Source organism: Sus scrofa, chromosome 6, assembly GCF_000003025.6.
Source record: "Sus scrofa isolate TJ Tabasco breed Duroc chromosome 6, Sscrofa11.1, whole genome shotgun sequence".
Taxonomy (NCBI): domain Eukaryota; kingdom Metazoa; phylum Chordata; class Mammalia; order Artiodactyla; family Suidae; genus Sus; species Sus scrofa.
In genome coordinates, this window is record NC_010448.4 from 29312730 (window position 1) to 29339748 (window position 27019).

At 42.4% G+C, this 27019-nt stretch overlaps 1 protein-coding gene across 2 annotated transcripts; it reads right to left on the reverse strand.

Annotated features, from left to right (window-relative positions):
- Window positions 12-26972, reverse strand: OGFOD1 (2-oxoglutarate and iron dependent oxygenase domain containing 1). Of its 2 annotated transcripts, NM_001244319.1 has the most exon segments (13): window positions 2696-3090; window positions 3582-3640; window positions 4292-4414; window positions 7137-7450; window positions 8006-8085; window positions 9898-10011; window positions 10717-10845; window positions 11028-11119; window positions 11651-11767; window positions 17015-17115; window positions 20587-20633; window positions 25058-25203; window positions 26717-26972. In NM_001244319.1, coding segments are annotated over 13 exon segments (1638 nt in total). In that variant the 5' UTR covers window positions 26871-26972; the 3' UTR covers window positions 2696-2928.

Sequence of the window (27019 nt, forward strand, 5' to 3'; positions counted from 1 at the left end):
GAAAGAAGTTATTCTTTTTAGAACAGTCATCCTTTATTTAAAGCAATTATAAGAACCAGAGTTTCATTATTAAGAATTAAGTGATGATATACACAGGTGAACATCATCACTTTTATCTCCAAGTATAAAAAAAGGTGGTCATGTTTTAATTCATCTTTTGCTACTTAAACCTTGTTGACATTGGCTTCAGGCCCCAAAATGAAGATAAAGAATGCAGTACGGGAATTTCTGTTCATGGCTCAGTGGTTAACGAATCCGACTAGGAACCATGAGGTTGCGGATTTGATCCCTGGCCTTGCTCAGTGGGTTAAGGATCCGGCGTTGCTGTGAGCTGTGAGGTTGCAGGCGTGCCTCGGATCCTGCATTGCTGCGGCTCTGGTGTAGGCCGGCGCTACAGCTCTGATTAGCCCCCTCGCCTGGGAACCTCCATTTGCCTGCCGCAGGAGTGGCCCTAGAAAAGGTAAGGAAAAAAAAAAAATAGAATGAAAATGAAATATTAATGAATAGCAAGTTCTTAATCCCTTGGTATCTTCAGTGTAGAAAACTGTCCTACAAGTTACTCAATCTTCATAGTCTAAGAGCTACTGCTGTAGATGATGTAACTGACGGCAACATCCCGGTCTGATGCTCAGGGAAGCTCTCCTCTTGGGCACCAGAACCCTTTTTTGTAGTGTATAGAAGATTCTGCTGTGTTGATAGTCCATGAACACTTTGAGATTAAGGAGAATATAATAAGCACATTTTTAATGCTTGTATAGGATGCCAAGACTCAGTGTAGACTTCTGAACTCTTAGATGTGAATTCCTAGAACCATGCGTCTCAAACTGTTTTCCAAGCTTGGCACATGTGATGTTTCACTGGCTCAGCCCTATTCCCTGGGGCTTCCTGGCATTATGCCACTGAGACTGTGTTAACTAGAACTGCACCCCTCCTGCTACCACTTCCAAAAACGCATCAGAAAGCAGGTGAATTCAAGTAACATTACAGGGAATGACCTTCGGTCTGCAGGAACTTAAAAGGCGAGCTTTGAAGTTTAAATGGTTAATAACAAAGTAGTAGTTGTAATCCCACTTGAATGTTACTATGCCCTGGTTAAAAAAATTGCGGTCCCGAGAGTTCCTGTTGTGGCACAGCGGCAAATGAATCTGACTAGGAACCGTGAGGTTGCGGGTTCGATCCCTGGCCTTGCCCTGTGGGCTAAGGATCCGGCGTTGCCCTGACCTGTGGTGTATGTTGCAGATGAGGCTCGGATATGGCCTTTTTGTGGCTGCGGTATAGGCCGGCAGCTGTAGCTCTGATTCACCCCCTAGCCTGGGAACCTCCACGTGCCGTGGGTCTGGCCTTCAAAAGGGGGAAAAAAAAAAAAATTTGTGGTCCCCAAAACAGTATGCATGTAAAGGGTCAATTACCACTGGATGGGGAAAGACAATATTAGAAACAGTTGGAGGTATTTCTTTTTATCCCATCTTTGAAAAATTACTGTTTGTTATATAACAATACTGAATATTAATGCATTTGTAAAATTTATAAATATCCATATTATGAGCATATGTGCTAAGCCATTTTCTACTGACTGGGCTGCAAAGTCAAAACTTTGAAACCATCAACCTAAAAGAAAATGAAACTAATTTTCTTCACTTAAATGCAAATTTTAGCAAAGTTTTAGGAGATAAGGTAAAGCCCAATGCTTTTGCTACTAATTTGTAAAATCCAAAAATAAAAGCTACAATAGCTAATAATAAATATAAAAAAGTAAGTTAACAGGGAGACAGCACTGGAACAGAACGACAACAGCATCTTTCAGGTAAAGATGAAAGGCAGCTTACACTTATCTATGCACAGCATGCACAGAGTAGTTATTATACAATCCCCATGATCAGTTCAAACGGAAAAAAATGGACAGCCTCTTGGCATCTGATGTGGCCTTTAGCATTTGGGTCTCTTAAATGCTACAGGTGACTCTCCAGTATTTAGGAAATATGTGAGGTCACATGTGAGGTCAGAATCATTTAGTTACACTTGAGCCGCAACTCCAGGATGGAAGAGCAGTGGGCACCTGGAAACCACTGCATATGGCACAAGCAACCATCTTTACCAACCAGAAGTCTCTTGAGGCCATGTGGTTTTAGGCCAGGGCTTTTCTAGGGGAACATACTGTACATCATCTAAGTCTGAACAGTCCATGGAGAGTCACAGTGGAAACAAAGCTATAGGCAGTAGGAGGAGGTGTAATGCATCCAGAATGAACAGGATATAAGGTTCTGTAATCTTCTAAACCTGTATATTTAGGAAGGGCAGAATCGACAGTCATAAATTTATGACTATATATTTTAAAAAAATCACTGGAAACAGACAAACCTTGAAGATTTTATGCTGAGTGAAATAAGCCAGCCTGTCTTATGAGGAGTAAGAATTATCAAATTGTCAGAGAGCCAGAAAGAAGGTTGCCAGAGACTGGGGGTGGGGAAGTAGGGGGTTAGAATTTAATGCAGACAGAGTTGCAGCTGGGGAAGGTGGAAAAGTTTTGGAGATGGATGATGATGAGGGTTGTGTCGCAATGTCAGTGTACTTAATGTCACTGAACTGTACACTGAAAATGGTACATTTTATGTCACGCATATTTTATCACACACACACACACACACACACACAAAGCTTTTACCACTGCAGAAGCTAATATGGAAAATGAACAATGTTACTGAAAAAGATAAAACCTTTTTTTTTTTTAAATCAAGAGATAAGCTCCCAGCCTCAAGCTCAAGGTCTAGACTGAGGACAACCACTCTGAGCCCGCTTAAAGGATAACCACACAGTTTAAGAACGCTGTCGCACAGGCCACCTTGGAGCTGTCCTTCCTTCGGTGTCTAACTCTTCCAGACGTCCCAGTACTGAGGGCGGGCCTCCTTTTTCCAGCCTTGCCCAGCCTTGTCATTCGTAGTAGACAAATGAAAAGTTCCAGAAACCTGTTCTGTTTGGGAAGGTTTTCTTTTGTTCCAGGCTTCGGTGGTTAATATGCTTAACAAATTTCAGAGTTTCTCTGTCTCTGTAGACCAAGGCCAAAGAATTGTTTTCTGGATTCACTGTCAGTAGCTGAAATAGGCAAGTACAATGATACATCAGAACATGGAGATTAATCTCACCTCTTCAGTGATTCACCACTGAACAGATGGTTTCCACATCAAGTACTCAGACAACAAAGGAGCCTTTCAAAGAGGCTTTGCTAGGAAGAGCTATTGCCCTGGCTGTCAAGACATTAATCCAACAAGCCCCATTCCAATTCACACCCAGGAAGGTTTTACCCAATGCATTTATTTCTTACTGCACTGAAAGGTTCATGGGAATGCACCATCTGATATAGTTTAAAGTATCTCAGTTGGGGAGAATAAATGTTTAGCGATTACCCTTTAGCATGTCTATTCCATGCTGAGTAGTTTCTACTAGAAATTAGAACCACTGCCAGACAGACCAATGTGGATTTATCAGATAAAGATACTGGTGGAAGGTCACAAAAATGGGGTCTCTGAAGAATTAAAGCATCTTCAAGAACTAAAAAGGATAGTTTGCTATGAGAAGCAACTTACCTCTTCGTCTTCACCTTTGGCAATGTAGGAGGTAAAGCCACCATATTCTGGCTCCCATCCTTACAAAGGGAAAACAAATAGCACTCAGAAAGCTCTCACTGCAGGAGTTATATCATCTGTTTAAATCACTGATCCCATGCTGCTTAAAACCGGGGGATTTGGGGGTTTCCACTGCGGCATAATGGGTTAAGAACCTGACTGCAGCAGCTCGGGTTCGATCCCCAGCCCAGTACAGTGGGTTAAGGATCCAGTGTTGCCACAGCTGTGGCGTAGGTCTCATAGGAGCTTCCTTCCACAGGTCCTGGCTCAGGAACTTCCATAAGCTGTAAGTGCAGCCATTAAAACAATAACAACAACAAAACTGTGGGATCTGGGAGTTCAGTAGCAACCAATTCTGACTTATGAGCCTGAGTTCATCATTCAACCAACACTGAATGAGAACTGAAAACTAAGAACTAAATATAAAATATACCTGGAGGGATAATTACTTTAAAGCTCTGGGGGGTCCCTTAGAGGGAAATTATGGTTCAGTCCATCTCCTGTATACCTCAGTCAGATAAAAACAGTACTGTGAGTGGGAAGACTGAAATTCATGACCCCTAAGTTCCCTTCCATCATAGAGCACCCGTGATCTGAGAGCCCGGCCAAGGCAAATTATTTCTGAATGGGTTCAGTTACAGAGGGTGTTCAGGAGAGACTGTCCCTCTTACCTTCACAGCCGCAGTAGAGGAGGAGGTCCAGGGCAAATTCAGTCTTGGTGTTGTCATGGATTAAAGTGTAGTGACCAGTCTTCCAATGCCTCAGTTCCCCCTGGCATGTGGGAACACTTGATTCTAAGAAAAAACAACAGAAGGCCAGAAAAAATAACTTTGATACCATTGCTAGATTGCAAAAGAAAGGTAATTAGGAACAGTATAGCACTTAAGAGAAACCACCTTGGTCTTTTTTTTTTTTTTTTTTTTTTTTAAGGGCCGCATGCAAGGCATATGGAGGTTCCCAGGCTAGGGGTCTAATCGGAGCTACAGCTGCCGGCCTACACCATAGCCACAGCAACGCCAGATCCAAGCCTCGTCTTCGACCTATGCCACAGCTCACGGCAACGCTGGATCCTTAACCCACTGAGCGAGGCCAAGGATCTAACCTGCAACCTCATGGCTCCTTGTCAGATTGTTTCCGCTGCACCACGACAGGAACTCCTGAATAGTATTTTAATTTTTCTGCCTTTTTCTAGGGCTGCTCCCACAGCATATGGAAGTTCCCAGGCGAGGGGTCTAATCGGAACTGTAGATGCCGGCCTACACCACAGCCACAGCAACGCTGGATCCTTAACCCATTGAGCAGGGCCAGAGATTGAACCTGCAACCTCATGGTTCCTAGTCAGATTCATTTCTGCTGTGCCACAGTGGGAACTCCCAAGAAACCATTTCTATAAAACTTCAGCTGACCTATTGCTCCATTACAATGTTATATATTATATATAATATATATAAAGCTTATATATTATATATATATATGATTATCAGAAATTACCATTTCTGACTACTTGAGAAAAACTGACTTTCTATTTCTCTTACTATAAATTTCAGGTGGAGTATACATTTAGCTGTCAAAAAATTTTTTAATAATAATATTCAATATTATTTTTATTTTTTTAAATTAAAAAAATTTTTTTTTTGTCTTTTGTGTTTATAGGGCTGCACCCAAGGCATATGGAGGTTACCAGGCTAGGGGTCTAATTGGAACTACAGCTGCCGACCTATACCACAGCCACAGCAATGCGGGATCCAAGCCTTGTCTGCAACCTACACCACAGCTCACGGCAACACTGGATCCTTAGCCCACTGAGCGAGGCCAGGGGTCAAACCTGCAACCTCATGGTTCCTAGTCGGATTCGTTTCCGCTGCACCATGACGGGAACTCCTGATTATTATTTTTAAATAGACTTTATTTTTTAAAGCATTTTACAAAAAAATTAAATTTCCCAGGACAGTTCCTGCACCCCTGCCACACTTACTTACCCCTACCCTTCTCTGGCAGTTTCCTTTATTATCAACATCTAGTCTTAGTGTGGTTTCTTTGTTAGAATTGACCAGTATTGATACATTATTATTAACTAAAGTCCAGAGTCATGTGTTTTTATATTATTTAAAAAAAAAAAACTTAAATTATCAGGTCTGTAATGGCTTTGGTTCACTTTCTGGATGTGATCTAGCTGTGCGAACATTTAACGCTGCTGTTCCATGCCTCAGCAACTGTATAGCTTTTATTTTAAAAAAGCTTTAGAGCTTTTCTTTATGATGGTAAATTCTATAAACAGTGGCGTGCCTCTGTGGTCCCTACTCTGCTTTAGCCCAGGACCTTGCATACAGTAGATGCTCAATAACAGAATAAAGTTATCTTTTGGTTGCCTGTATAGATTTTCTTCCAAATTGCAGGTGCCCACAAAGAAGAAACATAAAAGGGATAGAAATGTACAAATACTTTTTTAAAAAGCCCTTTAGGTTCACTGATCTGCACCTGATTCCTTTCCGGTCTAGGTATGGATGCTGCTATCAATTATCAAGGAAAACCAACTATTCTAAGAAAGGTTGTTTTGCGTATTGAAGAGCACAGAAAAAGCCACCTGGGTCTGGTTTTTCTAAATACCTGGGGTGACCAGAGTGACAGGTCAGTGAGTTTGGGAAGCTACGGAGTATGAGTTACATTGCTTGCAATCAGCATCTCGCACGGATGGTTGTGTCCATGCGCATCCACTTCCCTCGCCTTTGCTCTTCTGACGGCACAGCATCCTGCCCAGGGGATGAGAGTGGAAGCAGGGAGAGCAAAACTGAGGAGAGGAGCTGCGTAATAGATTGGCTCATCTGATTTAGTAGGTGCTGAATTTATAGCTGCTCAGCTAATGGTGCCAAAGTTTCCAAAGAAGTGTTCTTAAGTTTCCTGTATTCTTCTCTTTTCCATATTTTTTGTACATGATTCAACTTCTACTTTCAATAATTCTCTTCTATCTATTTGTTCAAATTCAAGCAAGTTTTTCTTAGGCTGATAGTGGTTATTAGCAGAAAGAAGCCACTCACCTTCCTCTCCTTTATGTTCTTGTGTTTTAGAGTAATTTTAGGCCAAGTGAGTGGTATTTCTTCCTACCATTTATACTGTTATTATCAGCCCAATAAAATGTACTAAACATTTTTCCTACCTGAAATGCTCTTCCCGAAGACCCTTCTTGCCGCGCAGATCTGAGCTTAGATGACAGCTCCTCAGACAGGCTCTTCCCAACTGCCCATTCACCCTAATAGGCCACCCAGTCATTCCTTAGCACATAACCTTATTCAGATTTACTGCCTAGGACCTATCCTTATTTGACGTTTTCTTATTTGTGTTATCATTTAATCCCTGCCCTCTCCTATTAGAATATAGGCTCAGGAGAGCAGAGACCTTGTCTGTCTTCTACTCCAGCTCTAGAAACAGGGCTTAGCATGTAGTAGGTGCTTGAGAAATATTTGTTGAATGAATCATGAATACCCATGCTAAAAATAGGGACAGAATAAAATAGCTTACCTTTCTTTGCTTTGGTTTCCTCTGGCTCTGGGTCTATCTGTTCATTGCTCTGTTGGCTGCTGTCGCTAATGGCCTCCCGACTGTTCTCTGGCTCAAAGGAGCTGTGGCTAGTCCCTTCTTCAGTGTTATCAGCAGGAGAGGCTGCTTCTCCCTCTTTTTTGTCTTCAAGCTCATCTTCTTCTGAAGGAGCCAAGAAGTGAAGTTTCAGGCCTGTGAAGTTGGAGAGCAGCAAGAACATTGCCTCTGAGCGAAATAATGCCATGCAGTCCTTCAGGATTTTGGGAAGCTTGCTCTCCTCAGCCTTCTCGTAAAACCTGAAAGGCAGCAATGTCAAGGCGTTCATCAAAGCCACAGATGCAAAATTACTCATGTGATGAAAGTCCATCATTAGCTTCCATTTGTTTGTTTTGTCTTTTGTCTTTTTAAGGCCGCACCCATGGCATATGGAGGTTCCCAGGCTAGGGGTTGAATCAGAGCTGTAGCAACTGGCCTATACCACAGCCACAGCAACGCCAGATATGAGCTGCATCTGCGACCTACACCACAGTTCACAGCAACACCGGATCCTTAACCCACTGAGCAAGGTCAGGGATCAAACCCGTGTCCTCATGGATACTAGTTAGGTTCATTAACCCCCAAGCCGTGACGGGAACTCCTGATCATTAGCTTTCTCTCTCTCTCCCTAAACTTTGGTAGAGCTTACTGAAGCACAAGTTGTCAACAGTAGTGAGATTTTGTTAGGGCCTGCTACTGGATGTCCTTGGGAACACACGTCATTAGGGCCAGCGTCCTATTGTTAGAGATGAGTGTCGCAGACAAATAGGCAGGTGTTGAATGAAGAAGCAAATGTCTTGGATGATGGGTTCTACCTTTTGTTAGGGGGACCTTGGCTGGTCCATTCCACATCTCCTTTCTCCAAAGCCTCACACACCTCTGCAAATTTCTCAGGCTGGAAAATGAGCAAATAAAGCAGCAGTTAGCAAATCTCCCTATGGTCCCACACTGTAGCAGCTCTGAAGAATCATTCTGGCTGATTCTCAAAGGGCCAGGTGACTCACCCCTTTTACACAAGATTCCCCAGTCCTGATATGGTAAAGCCAGAGCAAGGACTGGATAAATTGTCAGCATGCTTTAACCAAGAGACCTGAGTGTCAATTTGGGCTTATCCCTTAGGTGGTTTTATGTCTTATATAAAATTACTAAACTCCCAATTTACTACATTTATTTATTTATTTTAGTGCAGTACCCCTAGACTGGGCATATGGAAGTTCCCAGTCTAAGGGTCAAACTGGAGCTGGAGCTGCCAGCCACAGCCACGGCGGATCTGAGCTGCACCTGTGATCTACATCACCGCTCATGACAATGCTGGATCCTTAACCCACTGAGTGAGGCCATGGATCAAACCTGCATCCTCATGGATACTAGTTAGGTTCATTACCACTGAGCTATAAAGGGAACTCTAAATTCCTGCATTTATAAAATGAGAATCATAATACAGACTCCAATTCATAAGATGTGAAGGGAGAAAATAAAACCACATAAACAATGTTATTAAAATGAAAATGTCTATATAATGCAGATTCTTTAGGTCTCAGCTTATTCCCTTTATTTAATCAGCATTCTAAATTTTAAAAGTTCAGTATAGTATAAGAAGCTGATTAATCTATGGAAATATTCTCCACAAGAGGTTTTATAAGGTATTTGTTTAATGCAGTTTCCCAAGGAGTATTCTACTAACAGTAATTTTATTAGCTATAAAAGAGGAAAGATGATCCCAAAGCATGGTTTATTTAGGTCAGGTGGATGAAATAGGTTAAACAAGTTTATTTACTATAGTACTTCTCAAATTCCTTACTATGCTGTTAGCTATACAATTCTGAGAAAGGCAGTATGTAGAGTCTCTCAACCTTTTTTTCTTGAAGGGACCAACTTTTGGGACTGTGATTCATGGGACCCAGGTTCAACAAGTTGAAGTACATCAGTGACCCCATTTGGCCCTCACAGCAACTCTTGAAGATGGGCAAGCCAGGTATTAGCCTCATTTAACTGATGAGGATGAGAACTTTAGTGCTTTGCTCAGGTCAGTAAAACCACAGAGCCAAGACATGAATATAAATTCTTCTGACTTCTTTTTTTTTTTTTTTTTTTGTCTTTTTGCCATTTTTCTAGGGCCGCACCCGGGCCATATGGAGGTTCCCAGGCTAGGGGTCCAATCAGAGCTGTAGCCACCAGCCTACACCAGAGCCACAGCAACTCGGGATCCTTAACCCACTGAGCAAGGCCAGGGATCGAACCCGCAACCTCATGGTTCCTAGTTGGATTCATTAACCACTGCGCCACAACGGGAACTCCCTTCTGACTTCTTATCTAGTTCTCTACTGTAACATGCACCCTCATCATTCACAAACATTTGTTACCAGGTGCTGATCAGTTAGTGATCTTCCCATTAGTAGAAGTAGTGGTAAGCGCCACAATCATCAAATGCACAGCACAGGAACCACCCCCGACTGTAGAAGTGTGTGTGCCATTAAGGTTCTGGAGAATTGCAGATACCAAAGGGACTCAACCCACTAATACACATCTGAAACCAATGTTAGCTATTATCATCATGTGTGTATTTTATTTGAAAAAGGGATGACATAAATATTTCAATCCAGAACAAAACAAAAAGCAACAAAAACTCTCAGTGATACTGTTCACCTACCCAGAAAGCAAGACTGCATGCCACATCCAATATATCAGATCGGACATGCCAGCCTACCTTAAGGAACTCTTTTAGGAGAATTTCGGAGCTTTCTTCAAATTCTTCTTGTATTTGAACTTGGTATTCCATGTCAAGATAAGTAGGGTTGATCCAGTCACACAAAACTTCATGCTATAACGAAGCAGCAGATGCAAAGTGTTAGTTAATAATTCCTACTGCTTTTGTTATGACATTTCACACTAGTAAAATATATGCAAATCTTCATTTTAGAATTTTCCCCTTGTTAAATAAACAAAGTTCTGGAAAGCTCTGCCTTAAAAAGACACCATCAGGAATTCCCGTTGTGGTGCAGTGGTTAACGAATCCGACTAGGAACCATGAGGTTACGGGTTCAGTCCCTGCCCTTGCTCAGTGGGTTAACGATCCGGCGTTGCGGTGAGCTGTGGTGCAGGTTGCATACGTGGCTCGGATCCCGCGTTGCTGTGGCTCTGGCGTAGGCTGGTGGCTATGGCTCTGATTAGACCCCTAGCCTGGGAATCTCCATATGCCGAGGGAGCGGCCCAAGAAATAGCAAAAAAAAGACAAAAAAAAAAAAAAGAAAGAAAGAAAAAAGACACCATCAAAAGTGTATCTGCGGAGGGTGGAGCGGCAAAAGCCTCATCTCATTAGCAGGATGAGCCATCTTTAAAGCCAGAAAAGCAGAGTTCCCTAGTGGCCTAACAGGTTAAGGATCTGGTATTGTCACTGTGTGGCTCAGGTTCGATCCCTGGCCCAGGAACTTCTGCATGCTGCAGGCATGGCCAAAAAATAAACATAAAGAACCAGCAAGACATAAAGAAAGACAGGCCAGTTTCTAAGATGAGGGATTTATCTTACATCTTGTGGGATGTGAGGGCTCCGAGGTAGGAGAGGTTCAAAGTAGGTGGGAGGCCTGGTCAGCGAAGGACCATGAAACCAGCCACTGATAGACAAACGAGACTTCTCTTCAGACAGGACTTCAGACACCTGGAAGAACAAGAGCAGCAACACATCAACGAACCAGCCAAGGCTCACTAATTTCAGGACCTTTCACACTAAGTGCGAAAAGCTGGCTGGACAGTCCAACTGGAAGCCGGCATGGGTAGATAATGGGTGACTGAAAGGCATGCTCTTTGGCACCCTATGTACCTGTGGCTTATAGTCTTTACCTGGTGAAAGGATATTGGAGATACTTCGAAGAAAACCAGTGTGTTCCATGATGGGATAAGGGACTTGACAATCTGCTTCGGCTGAAAGTGCTCTGGGTCGGGAGAGAACATACCCACAAACATGCTTCATTAGTAACCCTTTCTAGGCCACCTCGTAATTTGCAAATTTCTAAGGGCATCAAGATGTCCCCTTCAGATCCCCAAATGCCACCCTTCCACCTGTTCTTACTATACCATCCATTACTGATGAAGGCTGGAAAAGTTCTAAACATGTTCTGGAGCCCAGTTCTGGTGTCAGTCATTAAAAGACCCTGCCCTCCTGTCAAATGGATGGGTCCTGGCAGATTCATAGCCACACGCAGCTGGACTTGGTGCCCTCTCCCCTTCCATGGCCAGCACTCAGAAGCAGGGTCTGACTATCCCACATTTTAAATCAACTCTAAATATCTCCGGAGTAATGATTATTTCAAGCACAACTTAGAGGTGGTTGTTGGGCTGCCATTCATTCTCCCTGCGGTCGTCACTATAATGAACTGGCTTCCATCTCCTTTGAGGAGTGTCCGTTGCTCCTCTGAGCGCACTCAGAGCGGTTGCTGGGCTTGGAGAGCACGCCTTTGTCTTACCATCAACACTGTACATGTCCAAGGTGCCCCCCAGGCTCCTGTCCCAGGGAGGAACCAGGTAAAGAATGAAGGCGATCCGGCGCCCTTCCAGCTCGTCATCATGGCAGAGCAGAGCATCTGCAATAGTTCAGTGCAAACTGTAAGGTCCCTGTGTGGGCAACGAGCACCTGCCATCTGACTCTGCCAGACGGCAGAGTAATGTTAGCTCCTTCAGCTTTAAAATGATACCACTGTCTCTGCTTTTATAATTACAGAAATAAAACTGATCAATATAGAAAACTCTAAAAACACTGAATAACACATACATATAGACTCAGAGATAATCAATACTAATGTTTTTAGATATTTTTTTTAGTATTTTCCCAACATAAATGTATTTGCTTTTCGAAAAATAGTATCCTGGAAGTTCCCTTGTGGCACAACAGGTTAAGGATCCAGCATTGCCCCAGGTGTGGCGCAGGCCACAACTGTGGTGTGGGTTCAATCCCTGGCCTGAGTACTTCCACATGGTACAGGTGCAGCCCAAGATAGATAAATAAGTATTCAACAGTGTTTTTGTTTTTGTTTTGTTTTTTGCCATTTCTTGGGCCACTCCCATGGCATATGGAGGTTCCCAGGCTAGGGGTCCAATCAGAGCTGCAGCTGCCAGCCTATACCAGAGCCACAGCAACTTGGGATCCGAGCCAAGTCTTCGACCTATACCACAGCCTACGGCAACGCCGGATCCTTAACCCACAGAGCAAGGCCAGGGATCGAACCCACAACCTCATGGGTCCTAGTCAGATTCATTAACCGCTGAGCCACGATGGGAACTCCACAACAGTGGTTGTTTTATGGCTTGCTTTTTTTTTTTCATGGCCCAGTGTTTTTTCCGTATCACTATACACACTTGTCATCTCTTTTAATGGCTGCATATTCTGCTGTATGTATTATGAATTACCTCTCTCCCCCTTTAAACAATCTTCAATTTGTTAATTATGTTGTTTTCATTTCTTGTCTATTATAAAGAATGCTTTAATGAACATCATTGTACATAGATCTTTTTGTACTTGCTCCCATTATTCCTTGAGCTCAGCTTCTAGACACCGATAGGACTGAGCAAAGCAGGTGTCCATCCAGGGTGGGAGAGGGGAGGGGATGTTATGATGAAGTGAGATCATTCTACGTGGAGGAATTGTTTTAATAAACATTGAAGACAATGGAAGGCAGAATCCTCAAGGCTGAAGAATGGAATTACAAATATGGAAAGGGGAAGTCTAGAATGAACCCTATGGTGTGGAAATGAAACCGGAGGAATCAATGTGAATTCAGTTTCATCCATATATGTATATATATGAAATAACCAGGGTTCTTTGGCAGAATGGTCAACTCCAGGTCTAGAGCACATTTATATTTCCTGTGGAAATTTTGTCTGGCCAGAAGAAAGTAAGGTGCAGTAAGAATGATGAGTGAAACTAAGCAAACCCATATAGGGGCCTTCTTGGCCACACACTGCTTGGTGTCCCCTACTTATTGCTGATTGGAAAAAAAGGCTATGGAAATAAACTGTTACCTCCTAGGCCCTTTATGTGAGACAAAAAGCAGGTCCTAGCAGCTAATGACTGAGGAATAAAGAATGCAGAAGCAAAGGTAGGGCAGCAGACAGGAGCGGAGATGTACTTCTACAATAAATCAGTTACAAGGATTCCCAGCTCCGTTTCAAAGGTATAGAGAAGTCTGACACACATTCCTAAGCTCTTATTATAGAAGCCAGACCCCCCACCATGAGAAAAGCTGACCATGAGCATGTTGCCCCCAGACTGGGTAGAACCATCCGAAGACTGATGATGATGACCTGTGACCTCACCACGTTACCTCACGACACTCCAATCAGAGACCTATGCACAAGCTGACCATGCACCTTGTAACGCTCTCCTTCACCTTTGCCTTTCAAAACTCTTTCCTAAATCCATCAGGGAGTTTGGGTCTTTTAAGCAGGAGCTGCCTGTTCTTGTCCAGAGTCCTGCGATAAACATCTACTTTCCCTCACCACAACCCAGTGTCAGCACGTTGGGTTTGCAGTGCATCATGAGCAACCCAAGTTTAGTTTGGTAACATGAAGACAAGTAAAAGAACATAGATGGAGTTCTTGTCGTGGCTCAGAGGAAACAAATCTGACTAGTATCCATGAGGATGCAGGTTTGACCCCTGGCTTCACTGAGTGGGTAACAGATCTGTCATTGCTGTGAATTGTAGTGTAGGTTGCTGATGCAGCTCGGATCTGGCACTGTAAGCTGGAGGCTACAGATCCAGTTCAACCCCTAGCCTGGGAACCTCCACATCCTGCGGGTGCAGCCCTAAAAAGACAAACAAACAAACAAACAAACAAAAAAAGGACAGAGGTCAGCTTAAAGGGGCACCCCTTGATCAAATCAGGGACAACATGAGCATCAACATGATGACAATAACCATTACGCAAATAGTAACCCTTAAATTCACAGACATAAATAAATGAATAAATAATTGGGGCAAGGGAAAAGTTTTCTTTATAGCAGATTGGCAAATAATAATAAATGGAGAAGAAATGATTTTATCAGAAAAATCACAATTTGGCAACCTGCAAAATAATAATGTAGCAAGAAATACCAGTGGATGCTAAAACAAGTGAATCAAAGTTTGATGATAAATGGGATAGTTACATGATCCTAAACTGTCTCCCCACAGAATACTTATATTTTTTGCCTTTTCTTGAGCCGCTCCCGCGGCATATGGAGGTTCCCCGGCTAGGGGTCTAATTGGAGCTGTAGCCGCTGGCCTACGCCAGAGCCACAGCAACTCGGATCTGAGCCGCATCTGCGACCCACACCACAGTTCACAGCAATGCTGGATCCTTAACCCACTGAGCAAGGGCAGGGATGGAACCCACAACTTCATGGCTCCTAATCGGTTTCGTTAACCCCTGTACCATGATGGGAACTCCACAGAATACTTAGTAACATAGAGGAAGAAAACAAGTTTACAGCAGAAAAACTTGATGTCAGCTACCACCTTCATTAAGTGATCAAAGTTAATATCACTAGTAATAAGACAGAGAAACCACTTGATAAGATGCAGTAAAGAGGTCACATAATTCTGTAATATGCCTGCCAAAAATGCATGGATGGCTTGAATCTAATCATGAGGAAGCAGTATATAAACCCAAACTGAGTGAAGTTTTACAAAATAACACATCTGTGAATCTTCAGAAGCATCAAGATAATGAAGGTCAAAGAAAGACTGAGAAACTGTTCTAAATGAAAGGAGACTAAAGAGACATGACAGGGAAATGCTATATGCACAACCCTGGACCAGATCCTTCTGCTATAAAGGACCAAATCATGGAATCTGAATGGAGCCTGGGGATTGGACGGGAATAATGCATCAACTGTAATTTCCTGATTCTGATGGTTTGTTACTGTCATGCGGGAAAATGTCCTCGTTGTAGGGGTAACAGAGCATCCTAATAGCAACTTATTCTCAAGCAAAATTTAAAAAATTATTTTTACTATGCTTGCCACTTGTCTATTAGTTTGAAATTACTTCAAATTACAAAAAAAAAGTTTAAAAAGGGCATATAATATGACTCTTCATGTGTCTACCTTATCCTCAAAATGTTATTACCAATTTATACTTCCCCAGGACAATCTATTGAGAGTAAACTCAAATCCAAATTTTATTTAGTAAAATAAAACCTTTTCCTTCCAAGTGAAGACCAAACGTGCTTTCAAAGTTCATTTATATGCTCAGAAAGGGAACAGAAGGATGCACCCCAAACAGGCGACAACGGACACATCTGAAGAGAAAGGGGAAGAAGGTGAAGGGGACCATCATGGATCACACTATACTCTTGTATGACTTTTTTCTTTAAGACTATATTCACTTATTACCTTCAATAGAAAAAAAAAAAAAAAGAAAAAAAAAAAAGGCACTGAGGGAAATATCTGTTTCTAGGAAGTGTAAGAGCAGAGTTTACAATATCACCTCGGAATTTCCTGGTAGTGTATGCAAAGTTGGTGTGTATGTGCATTATCAGCGGTCTTCTGAAAATATTAAAACTGAGCAGGACCCTGCAGAGCCTTCCTGGGCACAAAATCCCTCTATGTGCCCCACTGTTATTTAGAGTAAAGGCCCTAGTCTGCTAAGCCTCTCTTGCGTTCCAAGGAGCAGGCGCAAGCAGTTAATGATTAGGACAGCACAGTCACAGGACTCGGAGTTCCTCCCAAAGGGCTAGAGATAACAATCTGACGCCTGTTTTTGAGCTGTTCTGCAGACACTAAGAACCCCCCTCCCCCGCCCCCCCCCCGCCCCTGCCACCACCACCACCCAGGTGGAAGATGGTGATTATGCACTGACCACAAGCATGTAGACCACAGACCAGTTGGAACCGGAAGTCTGATGACTGAGATTTCTGCACCATCACTGTAACCTCACCACCACAATCAGAAGGTCCACGAGCTGATCATATGCTCTACAACCCTCTCCCCAGTCTTTAAAAACCTTTGCCTGAAAGCCACCCTTTGGGGAGTTCAGATCTTTTGAGCATGAGCTGCCCATTCTCCTTGCTTGGTGCCCTTACTTTGCTACAAACACCACTGTCAGAGTGGTGACACTCAGCTTTCTATGCCTCGGACACACCAGCTCTTGCTGGGTTACAATATGGTCGTAACTTTCATCATATTCCCAAAGATATCCACTACCTTATACCTTCCAATACGATAGGCATTTCCATGTATGAGCTGGGGCAGAACATCCCTACTACGAAGATCCTAATGCAGAGTCCCCGTTGTGGCACAGCAGAAACAAATCTGACTAGGAACCATGAGGTTGCTGATTCGATCCCTGGCCTCACTCAGTGGGTTAAGGATCCGGCGTTGCCGTGACCTGTGGTGTAGGTTGCAGACTTGGCTTGGATCTGATGATGCTGCGGCTGTGGCGTAGGCTGGCAGTTGTAGCTCTGATACGACCCCTAGCCTGGGAACCTTCAGATGCTGCAGGTGAGGCCCTGGGGGGGAAAAAAAGAGCCTAATCCTATGCAGGGACATGTAGTCTAGAATTTTGCTTCACTGACACTATCTTTCTATCATCATTTAGGTAAAGCCTTTTTTTTTCTTCCTTTTTATGGCTGCACCAGTGGCATATGGAAGTTCCCAGGCTAGGACTCGAATTAGAGCAGCAGCTGCCGGCCTACTCTACAGCCACAGCAACACTGGATCTTTAACCCACTAAGCGAGGCAAGGGATGGAATCTGCATCCTCAAGGACACTGTCGTATTCTTAACCCACTGAGCCACAATGGGAACTCCAATTAAAGCCTTCAAATCTTAGAGATATCTGGGTCTTATCTTACCTGAAAATTCATATTTAGCACAAGACATGTCAATGGTTGATTCCAGATCAATCTTGGAAATGTCAGAAAGCCAAGCCCGGAAATGTTCAAACAGAATTTTCCTGGAAATGTAAACAAAAGATAACTTATTGAGTTCCCTAATGGCTTAGCAGGTTAAGGTTTCAGCCCTGTGTTGTGGGTTCCATCCCTGGCCTGGGAACTCCCACATGCCCAGGGCACAGGCCACCCAGCCCTCCACAAAAATGTTATGTCATAATTTGGGCTCCATTTGGATCTATGCCACAATGGTTTTTTTTTTTTTCCTGGAGGTTTCAGTTCATTTACGATTCAGTCGCGAGAACGTTCCTCAGTGTAAATCTCTCTAATATATTTTTGCTCTACTATTTCCTTTTATTTTCTTCCTCTTAAATTTACAGTATTGCCCCATCACAACAGTGGTCTGGCCTCTGTCATGTGAACACCAGTGTTCTGGTCATGTCTGATTTTTAGACATGTTTTTCAGCACTAATACCAGCACCACTGTTTAATGAACACTTGGGTGGGTGACACTGCTGTAGATTAAAAACTTTAAATTGGAGTTCCCGTCGTGGCGCAGTGGTTAACGAATCCGACTAGGAACCATGAGGTTGCGGGTTCGGTCCCTGCCCTTGCTCAGTGGGTTAACGATCCGGCGTTGCCGTGAGCTGTGGTGTAGGTTGCAGACGCGGCTCGGATCCCGCGTTGCTGTGGCTCTGGCGTAGGCCGGTGGCTGCAGCTCTGATTCGACCCCTAGCCTGGGAACCTCCATATGCCGTGAGAGCGGCCCAAAGAAATAGCAGAAAGACAAAAAACAAACAAACAAACAAAAAAAAAACCTTTAAATTGTAATAATGATGAATATTATGCTACTTGTAGAATAACCAATAAACTCTTTCAAAGGAGTTCTGATATTAATAGGATACCAAAAAAAAAGACTACTGAACATTTCCCTTTACCAGCTAAAGTGGCTCTGTACAGAATTCTCTTTAACACAATTTAAAACTCATTCAGCCAATCAACTTTGAAATTATGTTAACCTTGAAGAATTTACATTTTAATGTCAAAGTAAAATGTCAATAAAACTGAAACAATTTTTTAAAGTGTTTCTGTTCAAATTTTGCACATGAAGAGACAATATTTTGGGATCATCCTAGTTCAAATGTACATAATTGAAGTCCCCATAAAATGCAATTGTGCTGTTGATAACTAAATATCAAGTCTCCAGTGAAATTTTATTACCGAGTATCTTCTAACACTGTATGCTACCCAATCCAAAAAAATTCTATAAAACATTGCGCTTGGTTAGTCCAACAAGTGCCATGTAACGTTTATGGGCAGAGCTGCAGAGTGCTAAACCAGGCTTCAGGTAATATGAGTGGTCAACATTGCTGCAAAGTATTGAGTCTTGATGTTTTAAGTATTATCAAAGCCTTCAATCCCACTTTTACTGGTAATATCAGCTTCCAGATATTTAGTCCATATAAAGCTCTCCCTCTACTCACCCTATGAAAGTGTCACAAGGACAGGGTTATTTTCTGTCATCATTCTAATTTGTTAATTGTATTCATGAGAGAAATCACAGAACCGAACAGGGAAATAAAAAGACCACCTTTCTGTAAAGACCAAGGAGTTCCATCTTTCATACTGTCTGGCTGTTACCCTTTGGGTATAGAATGTAACTCAGTCCCCTAGGAAAGAAATGCCTACCAGGGGAATGGTGTAAACTAATGAGATAATGGCTTAAAGCATGGGCTTGGGGGGAAAGGTCTAAATATATACGAAATATTATGAATTATAGTTAACACATGAGCAATACTTCAGGATTTGGAAGAAATAACAACCTATGAAGACTGCCACCATTCAAGGAAATATTGCAGAAAAAAAGGGAATGAAAAAACAACTTCCATTGTATAGATAAAAAACAAACCACTACTACAAGGTAACAGGTACTAGAGAAAAAACCCTATTATAAGTAGAAAGAAACTTAAAAAAACCTGTAGTCCTACTAGCCAGATTTAACTATTCCATTCTTCCAAGGCTTTTCCTTTTGTACTCACATAGATATCCAAATATATGTCTCTTTTTTCAAATGGGATCACGCTGTGTTTTAACTTTTCTCTTGGCAAGCATATTTCACCTAGCCTAATATACCTTTGCCTGGCAAGAGGTATCATCATTTTATACATCACTTAAAAAAATGTTTCGGAGTTCCTGCTATGACCCAGTGGGTTAAAGATCTGGCATTATCTCTTGGGTGATACAGGTTTGATCCTCAGCCTGAGAACTTCGATATGCCACGAGTGGGGACAAAAAAACAAAAACAAAAACAAAACAAAAAAAATGTTGCAAGTTAAACTGGGACACTGGAGTTCCGTCGTGGCTCAGTGGTTAATGAATCCGACTAGGAACCATGAGGTTTCGGGTTCAATCCCTGGCCTCGCTCAGTGGGTTAAGGATCTGGCGTTGCGGTGAGCTCTGGTGTAGGTCGCAGACATGGCTCAGATCCTGTGTTGCTGTGGCTGTGGTGCAGGCTGGCAGCTACAGCTCCGATTAGTCCCCTAGCCTGGGAACCTCCATATGCTGCAGGTGGGGCCCTAAAAAGACAGAAAAAAGTAAAAAAGTAAGTAAATAAACTGGGACACAAATAATTGTGTGAGACACGGGGAGGTTAAAATGTTAAAAAAGTATCTTAGAATTGATGAAATAACTTTATACCATACTCATGTTAAAAGTCATACACATCATATTCAATAGCTATACAGTTTTTCATGTTATGTTTTGTAACATTATCTATATAAATCCTGATGTGTGGCCATTTAATTTGTTATGTGATTTTTCACCATTATAAACATTACAATAAACAACCTTGCATGGACTCTTTGAGCAGCACATCCTTAATTACTTCAAGATTTTTTTTTTTTTTTTAATGGTTGCACCCACGGGGTATGGAAGTTCCTGGGCCAGGGATTTAATATGAGCCACAGCTGGAACCTATGCCCCACCTGCAGCAATGCAGAATCCTTTAACCGGCTGCACACAGCAGGAACTCCAGGATAAACTCATTCAAGTGGAATTACACTACAAAAAGATAAGCATCATTTTAAGGGTTTTGATACATCTTTCAAATCCATCTTCTTCTGAGAAAGACTATACCAGTGATAAAGGTATATGCATTTCTGTCAACACTGCAGTTTTTATTTTTAATGTTGCTAATCTAATATGTGAGAGATGGTATCCTCAGCATTAATTTGTTTCCTTGATTACTAACAAGGCTTATCATTGAGAACTTGGGCCTTGGAATCAGACAGGCTTGAGTTTGTATCTTAGTTCCCTCAATTCTTACCTGGGTAGCCTTGAAGAGGTTACTGATCTCTGTTTGTTTCCTCCTCTACAAAAGGGGACAAGAGGGAGTGGTTTTCTCAGGGCTACCTGAGACGCTGTCGTCCTAATTTTACCCCAAATAAAACTTAACTCTCAAAAAAAAAGGGACAATAATGCCAACAACTCTGCCTGGCACATATCAGGCACCCAACAAACAGGAGTTACTTGTTTACCTTAAAGCACAGATGTGAGGCTCTCTTCTTTTCTTCAAATCATCAGACTTGATCATGAAAAAAGAAAAAAGGATTTCTTCCATCAGTGAGACACAGAGGCGAGTAGTGTGCACTCCAGCAGTCCAACACTGGGGTTAAGAGCCTGGACTGGGAAGTCAAACTGCCTGGGTTTGATGCATGGCCCCTTCATTTGGCAGCTCTGTGACTCAGGCAAGTTACTTAGCCTCTCTGTGCCTTATTCACTCAATAAACACATAGTTATTACAGTGGAGCTTCTATTCTTGAGGGGGAGAGACAACAAAGATAAAAAAGTCAATTACTAGTTTTAAAAAAGGTGATAAATATAGAGGGAAAATGAAGAAGACTACGAGGTCCAGCAGTGCTGAGGGTGGGGAAGCGATTGCCATCATAAATTTGGTGGCCAGGTTAGCTTTCACTGAGGTGAAGCAAAGACCTGAAGGAGGTGGGGAGGTACGAGGGACTGTCTCAGCAAAGAGGATTCAAGGTCCTGAGGGTGAAGAATGCCTGACCTGTTCCAGACATCACAGGAGCCTGTGTGGCTGTAGTAGAGAGTGAGGGGAGAGCAGTAGGAGATGGGGCCAAAGAGGCACTGGGGGCCTTAGAACCACTTTCAGTACTTTGGCTTTTCCTCAGAGAAATGAGAACCTTTGGAGATCTTGAGCAAAGGAAGAAAATGATCCCATTCAATTTTTAAAAACTGAGATAAAATTCACATAATATAAAATTTACCATTTGAACCATTTGAAAGTGTGTAATTCAGTGGATTTTTAGCATTTTTACATGCTGTGCAACTATCACCACTATCTAATTCCAGAATATTTTCATCACACTGGAAAAGAAAACCTGTATTCATTAGGTGGTCACCCCTCACTCCCCGCCCCCCACCATCCTGGTTCCTGGAAACCACTAATTTACTCTCTGTCACTACATATGCTTTGCTGGTCATCACATATAGATGGAATCACAGAATATGTGGCCTTTTGTGGCTAGCTTCTTTCACTGAGCATGTTTTCCAGATTCATCCATGCTGCAGCAGTATTTATTCATAACTTTTTTGGCTGAATAATATTCCATCTTATAGACAAATCATATTTGGTGTATCCATTCATTAGGTAATGGACATTGGGTATTTCGACTTTTTGGCTATTATAAATAATGTTGCTATGGATATCTGTATACAAGGTTTGTTTGTTTGTTTTTTAGGGCCGCACCCGCAGCACATGGAGGTTTCCAGGCTAAGGGTTGAATCAGAGCTACAGCTGCCGGCCTACGCCACAGCCACAACAACTCGGGATTTGAGCTGCATCTGTGACCTACACCACAACTCACAGCAATGCCGGATCCTTAACCCACTGAGCAAGGCCAGGGATCAAATCCAAAACCTCAAGGTTCCTCATTGGATTCATTTCCACTGTGCCACTACGGGAACTCCCATCTGTGTACAAGTTTTTGTAAACAAATATTTTCAATTCCTCTTGGGTCTATTAACATTTTAAAAGAACACAATGGCTGCAGGTGGGCAAGGATAGAAGCAAGGTGCCTGGTTAATACTCTAACAGAATAATCCTGGTGAGAGAAAAAGATGGCTTGGATCAGTTGCTGGCTGTTGGCAGTGGGCCTGGAAAGAAGTGGTTTTTTCTGAATCCATTCTTAAAGTAGAGCCAGGAGAATTTCCCAATGGACTGGATATAAGATGTGAGAGAGGAATCTAGGATAACTCAAGGTTTTTGCCTTGAGCCAGGGAAAGACTGACTGTGATTGTGATTAACTGAGATGGGGAAAGTTGCAGTTAGAGCAGCTGCAATTAGGGGGAGAAGCCCAGGAGTTCAGTTTTGGAAAGTGGGAGATAGGAGATACCAAGAGTAGAGGCAAAGCCATGAGACTCCCTGGAATCTGTCTGGAAGGGATCCAAGGGTTAAGCTCAGTGTGCTCTGTCATTAAGAAGTCAGGTACAAAAGGGAAGGAAACTAAGGACTCACCAGTGAGGTAGAAAGAAATTGAAGAGAGCATGGTATCCTGGCAGCAAAGTGAAAAAAGTCTCTGGGAAGAAGGACTAACCGAGTAGGTCAAATGATGCTGAGTGTCAAGTAAAACCAGGCCTGAAGACTAATGACTGGACTTATTAAAGTGGAAGATGTGAGTGACCTTGACACGTATAGTTTCAGTGGCGTTTTACAGGTCAAAGCCTGACTACAGTGGGCTTAACAGAGAAGCCAAGAGGAGGCTGGCACAGTATAGGCAACTCACAAGGAGTGCCACTGTCAGGGGGAGCAGACCACTGGGGTAAAAGTTGAAGGGGGAAAGGTAGGTCAACAGCTTTTTTTTCCTTGCGAAGAATAGATAGCTTTTTGTTCTGGTTGTTATGTTCCTCTCTTCTCCAGAAGAGAACAAAAAACTGAAATCGTTTATCTGTGAAACAATAATAGTAATGTATTGTTATAAGGATTTAACGAATTAATAAATATAAAGCATTTAGCATGGCATAAAGCATGCACCTAGTCATGCTTGCTTTCAAAAACAGAATATCGGGCTACTCCTAATGACAAGCTTGGTTGGGGGATTGGAAGATGTTAGAGACCCATTATTAAGTCAACTCACAGCATAAGCAGAGAAAAAGGGAAATAAGTAAAGTTTAAAGGGACAAGAGATTGAAAGCAGGTTTTGTATTTCCTGTCTTAGGATGAAGAAGTTCAGTCCCAGAGTGAGCATAGCAAAAATTATTCACAGCAGAGTCTCATCACGCACCCATGGGGATCTAAAATCAGGGCTTCTTTTTCCCCTCATTACTCAGGGCCCTTTTTCATTATTTTGCCCTTTGCTGACTTCATAATTAAAAAAGAATTATCTATCAAATTGCATTAAGTAAAAACTACTTTGATTTCTCAACCTCAGTAATCAGAGACACATGTAGACCTAAATCAACAGAAGAGGCCTAGTGTTATCAAAATCGATATAATTACAAAGGCAGACTATCTCTAGTTTTTAATTAAAGTATACAACTTTACTACGGATAAAAGTTATTTTTCACTAGGTTTTCCAAATCATTAAGAATCACATCATTTGCGTGTTTAACCTGGTTAATTCAAGCATACGTACAAGGCCCAAGGAAATACTGCGGGACACAACCAGCTCTAGTGTAGAAGAATAAAAGCAAGACAGAGAAATCTACAATTTTCTTATCCCAGATAAAAATAAGTCAAGGGAAAATGGAAAGAAAACAAAATAGTTCTTCATCTTCATTTTTATTTTATTTTTTGTGATTTTAAGGGCTAATGCCCTTAAAGTTTTATAAATGTTTCCAAGAATGATGTATGCTATGTACTGAAAATTATCTCCCCAAACTGGGAAAACCAAGGACCTATATATTTATATACCTAGACTGGGCATGTCTTCTCAGAGTAGGAAAACCAGCCTTGATTTTGGGAAAGACTTTTCTGCCAAATTAAACTGTCCACCAAAAACAGCACACGCCTAACTCTCTGCAGGACATATTGCAATATGTCAAGCCACCTAAAACAAAGACATGAACTCAAAAATTTAAGTAGTTGGAGTTCCCGTCGTGGCGCAGTGGTTAACGAATCCGACTAGGAACCATGAGGTTGCGGGTTCGGTCCCTGCCCTTGCTCAGTGGGTTAACGATCCGGCGTTGCCGTGAGCTGTGGTGTGGGTTGCAGACGCGGCTCGGATCCAGCGTTGCTGTGGCTCTGGTGTAGGCCGGTGGCTACAGCTCCGATTTGACCCCTAGCCTGGGAACCTCCATATGCCGCGGGAGCGGCCCAAGAAATAGCAAAAAAAAAAAAAAAAAAAAAAAATTTAAGTAGTTATTATCTTCTAATATACTTACTCTCTGCATTATACCACTCCCCCAAATGTACTTATCCCCTTGTTTATAATGTATTTACTACCGTACTGTATTTTTTGACTATCTTCACCATCACTATCACCTCTATTATTTCAGATTTTAAAGGCTTTCAGGGCAGGAACTGGCAAGTTGCCCAGATAATAATTACAGTACCTGACACATAGCAGGCACTCAGTTTATGTTAAATGAACAAAGTCAGGGAAAGGACAACCCTTAATGGCAAACCCAAACTAAAACCTCAAGTCTAGGAGTTCCCGTTGTGGCTCAGAATCCGACTAGGAACCATGAGGTTTTGGGTTCGATCCCTGGCCTTGCTCAGTGGGTTGGGAATCCAGCGTTGCAGTGAGCTGTGGTGTAGCTCGCAGACTCGGCTCAGATCCTGCATTGCCGTGGCTGTAGCGTAGGCCAGTGGCTACAGTCCGATTCGACCCCTAAGCTGGGAACCTCCATATGCCTCGGGAGTGGACCAAGAAATGGCAAAAAGATAATAAATAAATAAATAAATAAAACTTCAGGTCTAAAGGTACTGAATGACTTTCACAGATAATTTCTGAAGTAGAAAAGCTAATGTGAAAGGGGCATAAATACCTGTTGGAACTTATATAAATCGTTATACTTTTCATGGAAGTCCAAGTTCAAAAGTTCCTTCTGAAGTCCTTCCAAGAAGCTTTGGCTTTGGATGAAGTTTGGGATCACGCAGTGAAGAAAGGGGTCCATGTCCATAACAATGGCTTCTGTTGGAAGGAAAGCATTATGTATGGCTTTTCCTCTTTTGAATTTTTGACCCCTGAGTAGCACAGTAGAGAGAATACAAAAGGGATGGTCATGATTTTCAGGAACCTAGTACTTAAAGTCTAAGATTTGGGGGAAGAATTATAAGCTCTTCTCTTTTTTCTTTACTAACTCAATGCTACTTTTTAAAAATATTGTGCTTAGATATAAAGGTGCATAACATGAGTACAGGTGATGTCACTAAATTAAGGTTCCTGGTCTTTGGGGGTTTTTTTAGTTCAATGATTACTTATTGAATCAAATGTATTTTAGAGTCCTAATTCATTCCACTCTCTCCCAAACTTAAAACGAAGGTACCAAATAAAAAATGAGAACAGCAATAGTGGCTGGCAATTTTTCCTCAACCCTTTTTCATTTCCTAAGTTACTGTTAGAGTTAGTTATAGAATACACTTTTTTTTAAATTAGGTCAGGCATAACCTCCCCTAACTCCTTGAGTTTTACCTCAACCCTTTACCCATTGTCTCTGGTAGGAGAGATTGAGTAACCTTCTAAAAACCCACCACAACCCACCAGGTTCCAGGTACAGTGGGGCTTTACATGCATTATCTCATTTAATTGTTTCAACAGTCCTAAGGTAGACATCATCACTATCTTTTTCCCCCATGTAAGGAAAGTGAAAAGTCTGCTGAGTGTACAGAGCTCACACTTTGAACACTAAGCTGTCACTTTCTATGTGCATCCGGACACCTGGGACTCACCTCTTTAAAGCATTTAACCATTGAAGCAAAAAACATGGCAAGCTTTCGAAGGGAAAGCATGATGCATTATGCAGAATTCTTATCCTACATGGCTGAAGCTGAGGCTGGAATCGTTCGATGCAGGTTCCTTCCTTTGGTCAAAACATGTTTACTTTCATGGTCATGTTGAACTACAGGCCAGTAAAATTAAGCTCAGGTGCCAGCCATCTGGCAGCTCCCAATAAATGCTCTGGCTACGCTACCACTGGACAAACCAGCAGTACCCTTGGAATAAAAACCGCAAAAGCCACTTAAGTGTGTGTCCAAATGTTTATTGGTCCTTATTCAGGAAAATATATATTGATACATACATATATTAGTTTATTAATCTCATTCAACATCTTTTCGAGGTAATGAATATTAGTTATCTTACTTTACACAGGAAGGAGCTGAACCCATTGCCCAGCTACGCGCAGTCAATGGGGAAGAGTGTAACTCAGTAATCCCAAATTTCAGAATTTCTATGAACTTGCATGCCCTCTACTTCCCGGAAACTGCCTGGCCTACATTTCTTCCTCTCCTAAGTTTCTAAATCCAAACTGAACTTGGACTGAAAGGGAACAGCAGGCTAGGAAGGAGTCGGAGGTGGCCAAAGTCACACTCTCTCCAAAAGCCTCTTCCCTTGTAGTCCCGCTGCTCAGCACTTAGCTCGGGTGCCAGGACTTTTTCAGAGGCCCCAAGCCTGCGCTGCGCCTCCCCCTTCAGATCTCGCTTACCGTGACGGAACGGCGTCCTACGACTCCAGGCCTCAGCCACCTGCTTTTTCAAGGTTTCCTCCGTGACAGCATCCGAAATATTCGCCATCACCTCCTTCTTTACTTTTTTTCCCGCCCGACCAGGGCCAAGCTCAGTCGACCGTTTCCCATTCATCTCTTCGCAATGTACAAGACCCACGCCACACTGATCAAGCAATTATTTTCCTACAGAGACCTTCCAGAATGCCGACTTTCCGTGGTTCCCAGGGCTATCCAATAGGAAGTACCAAAGAAAGAGGAGGCGGAACCCATAGCTGGTTTACC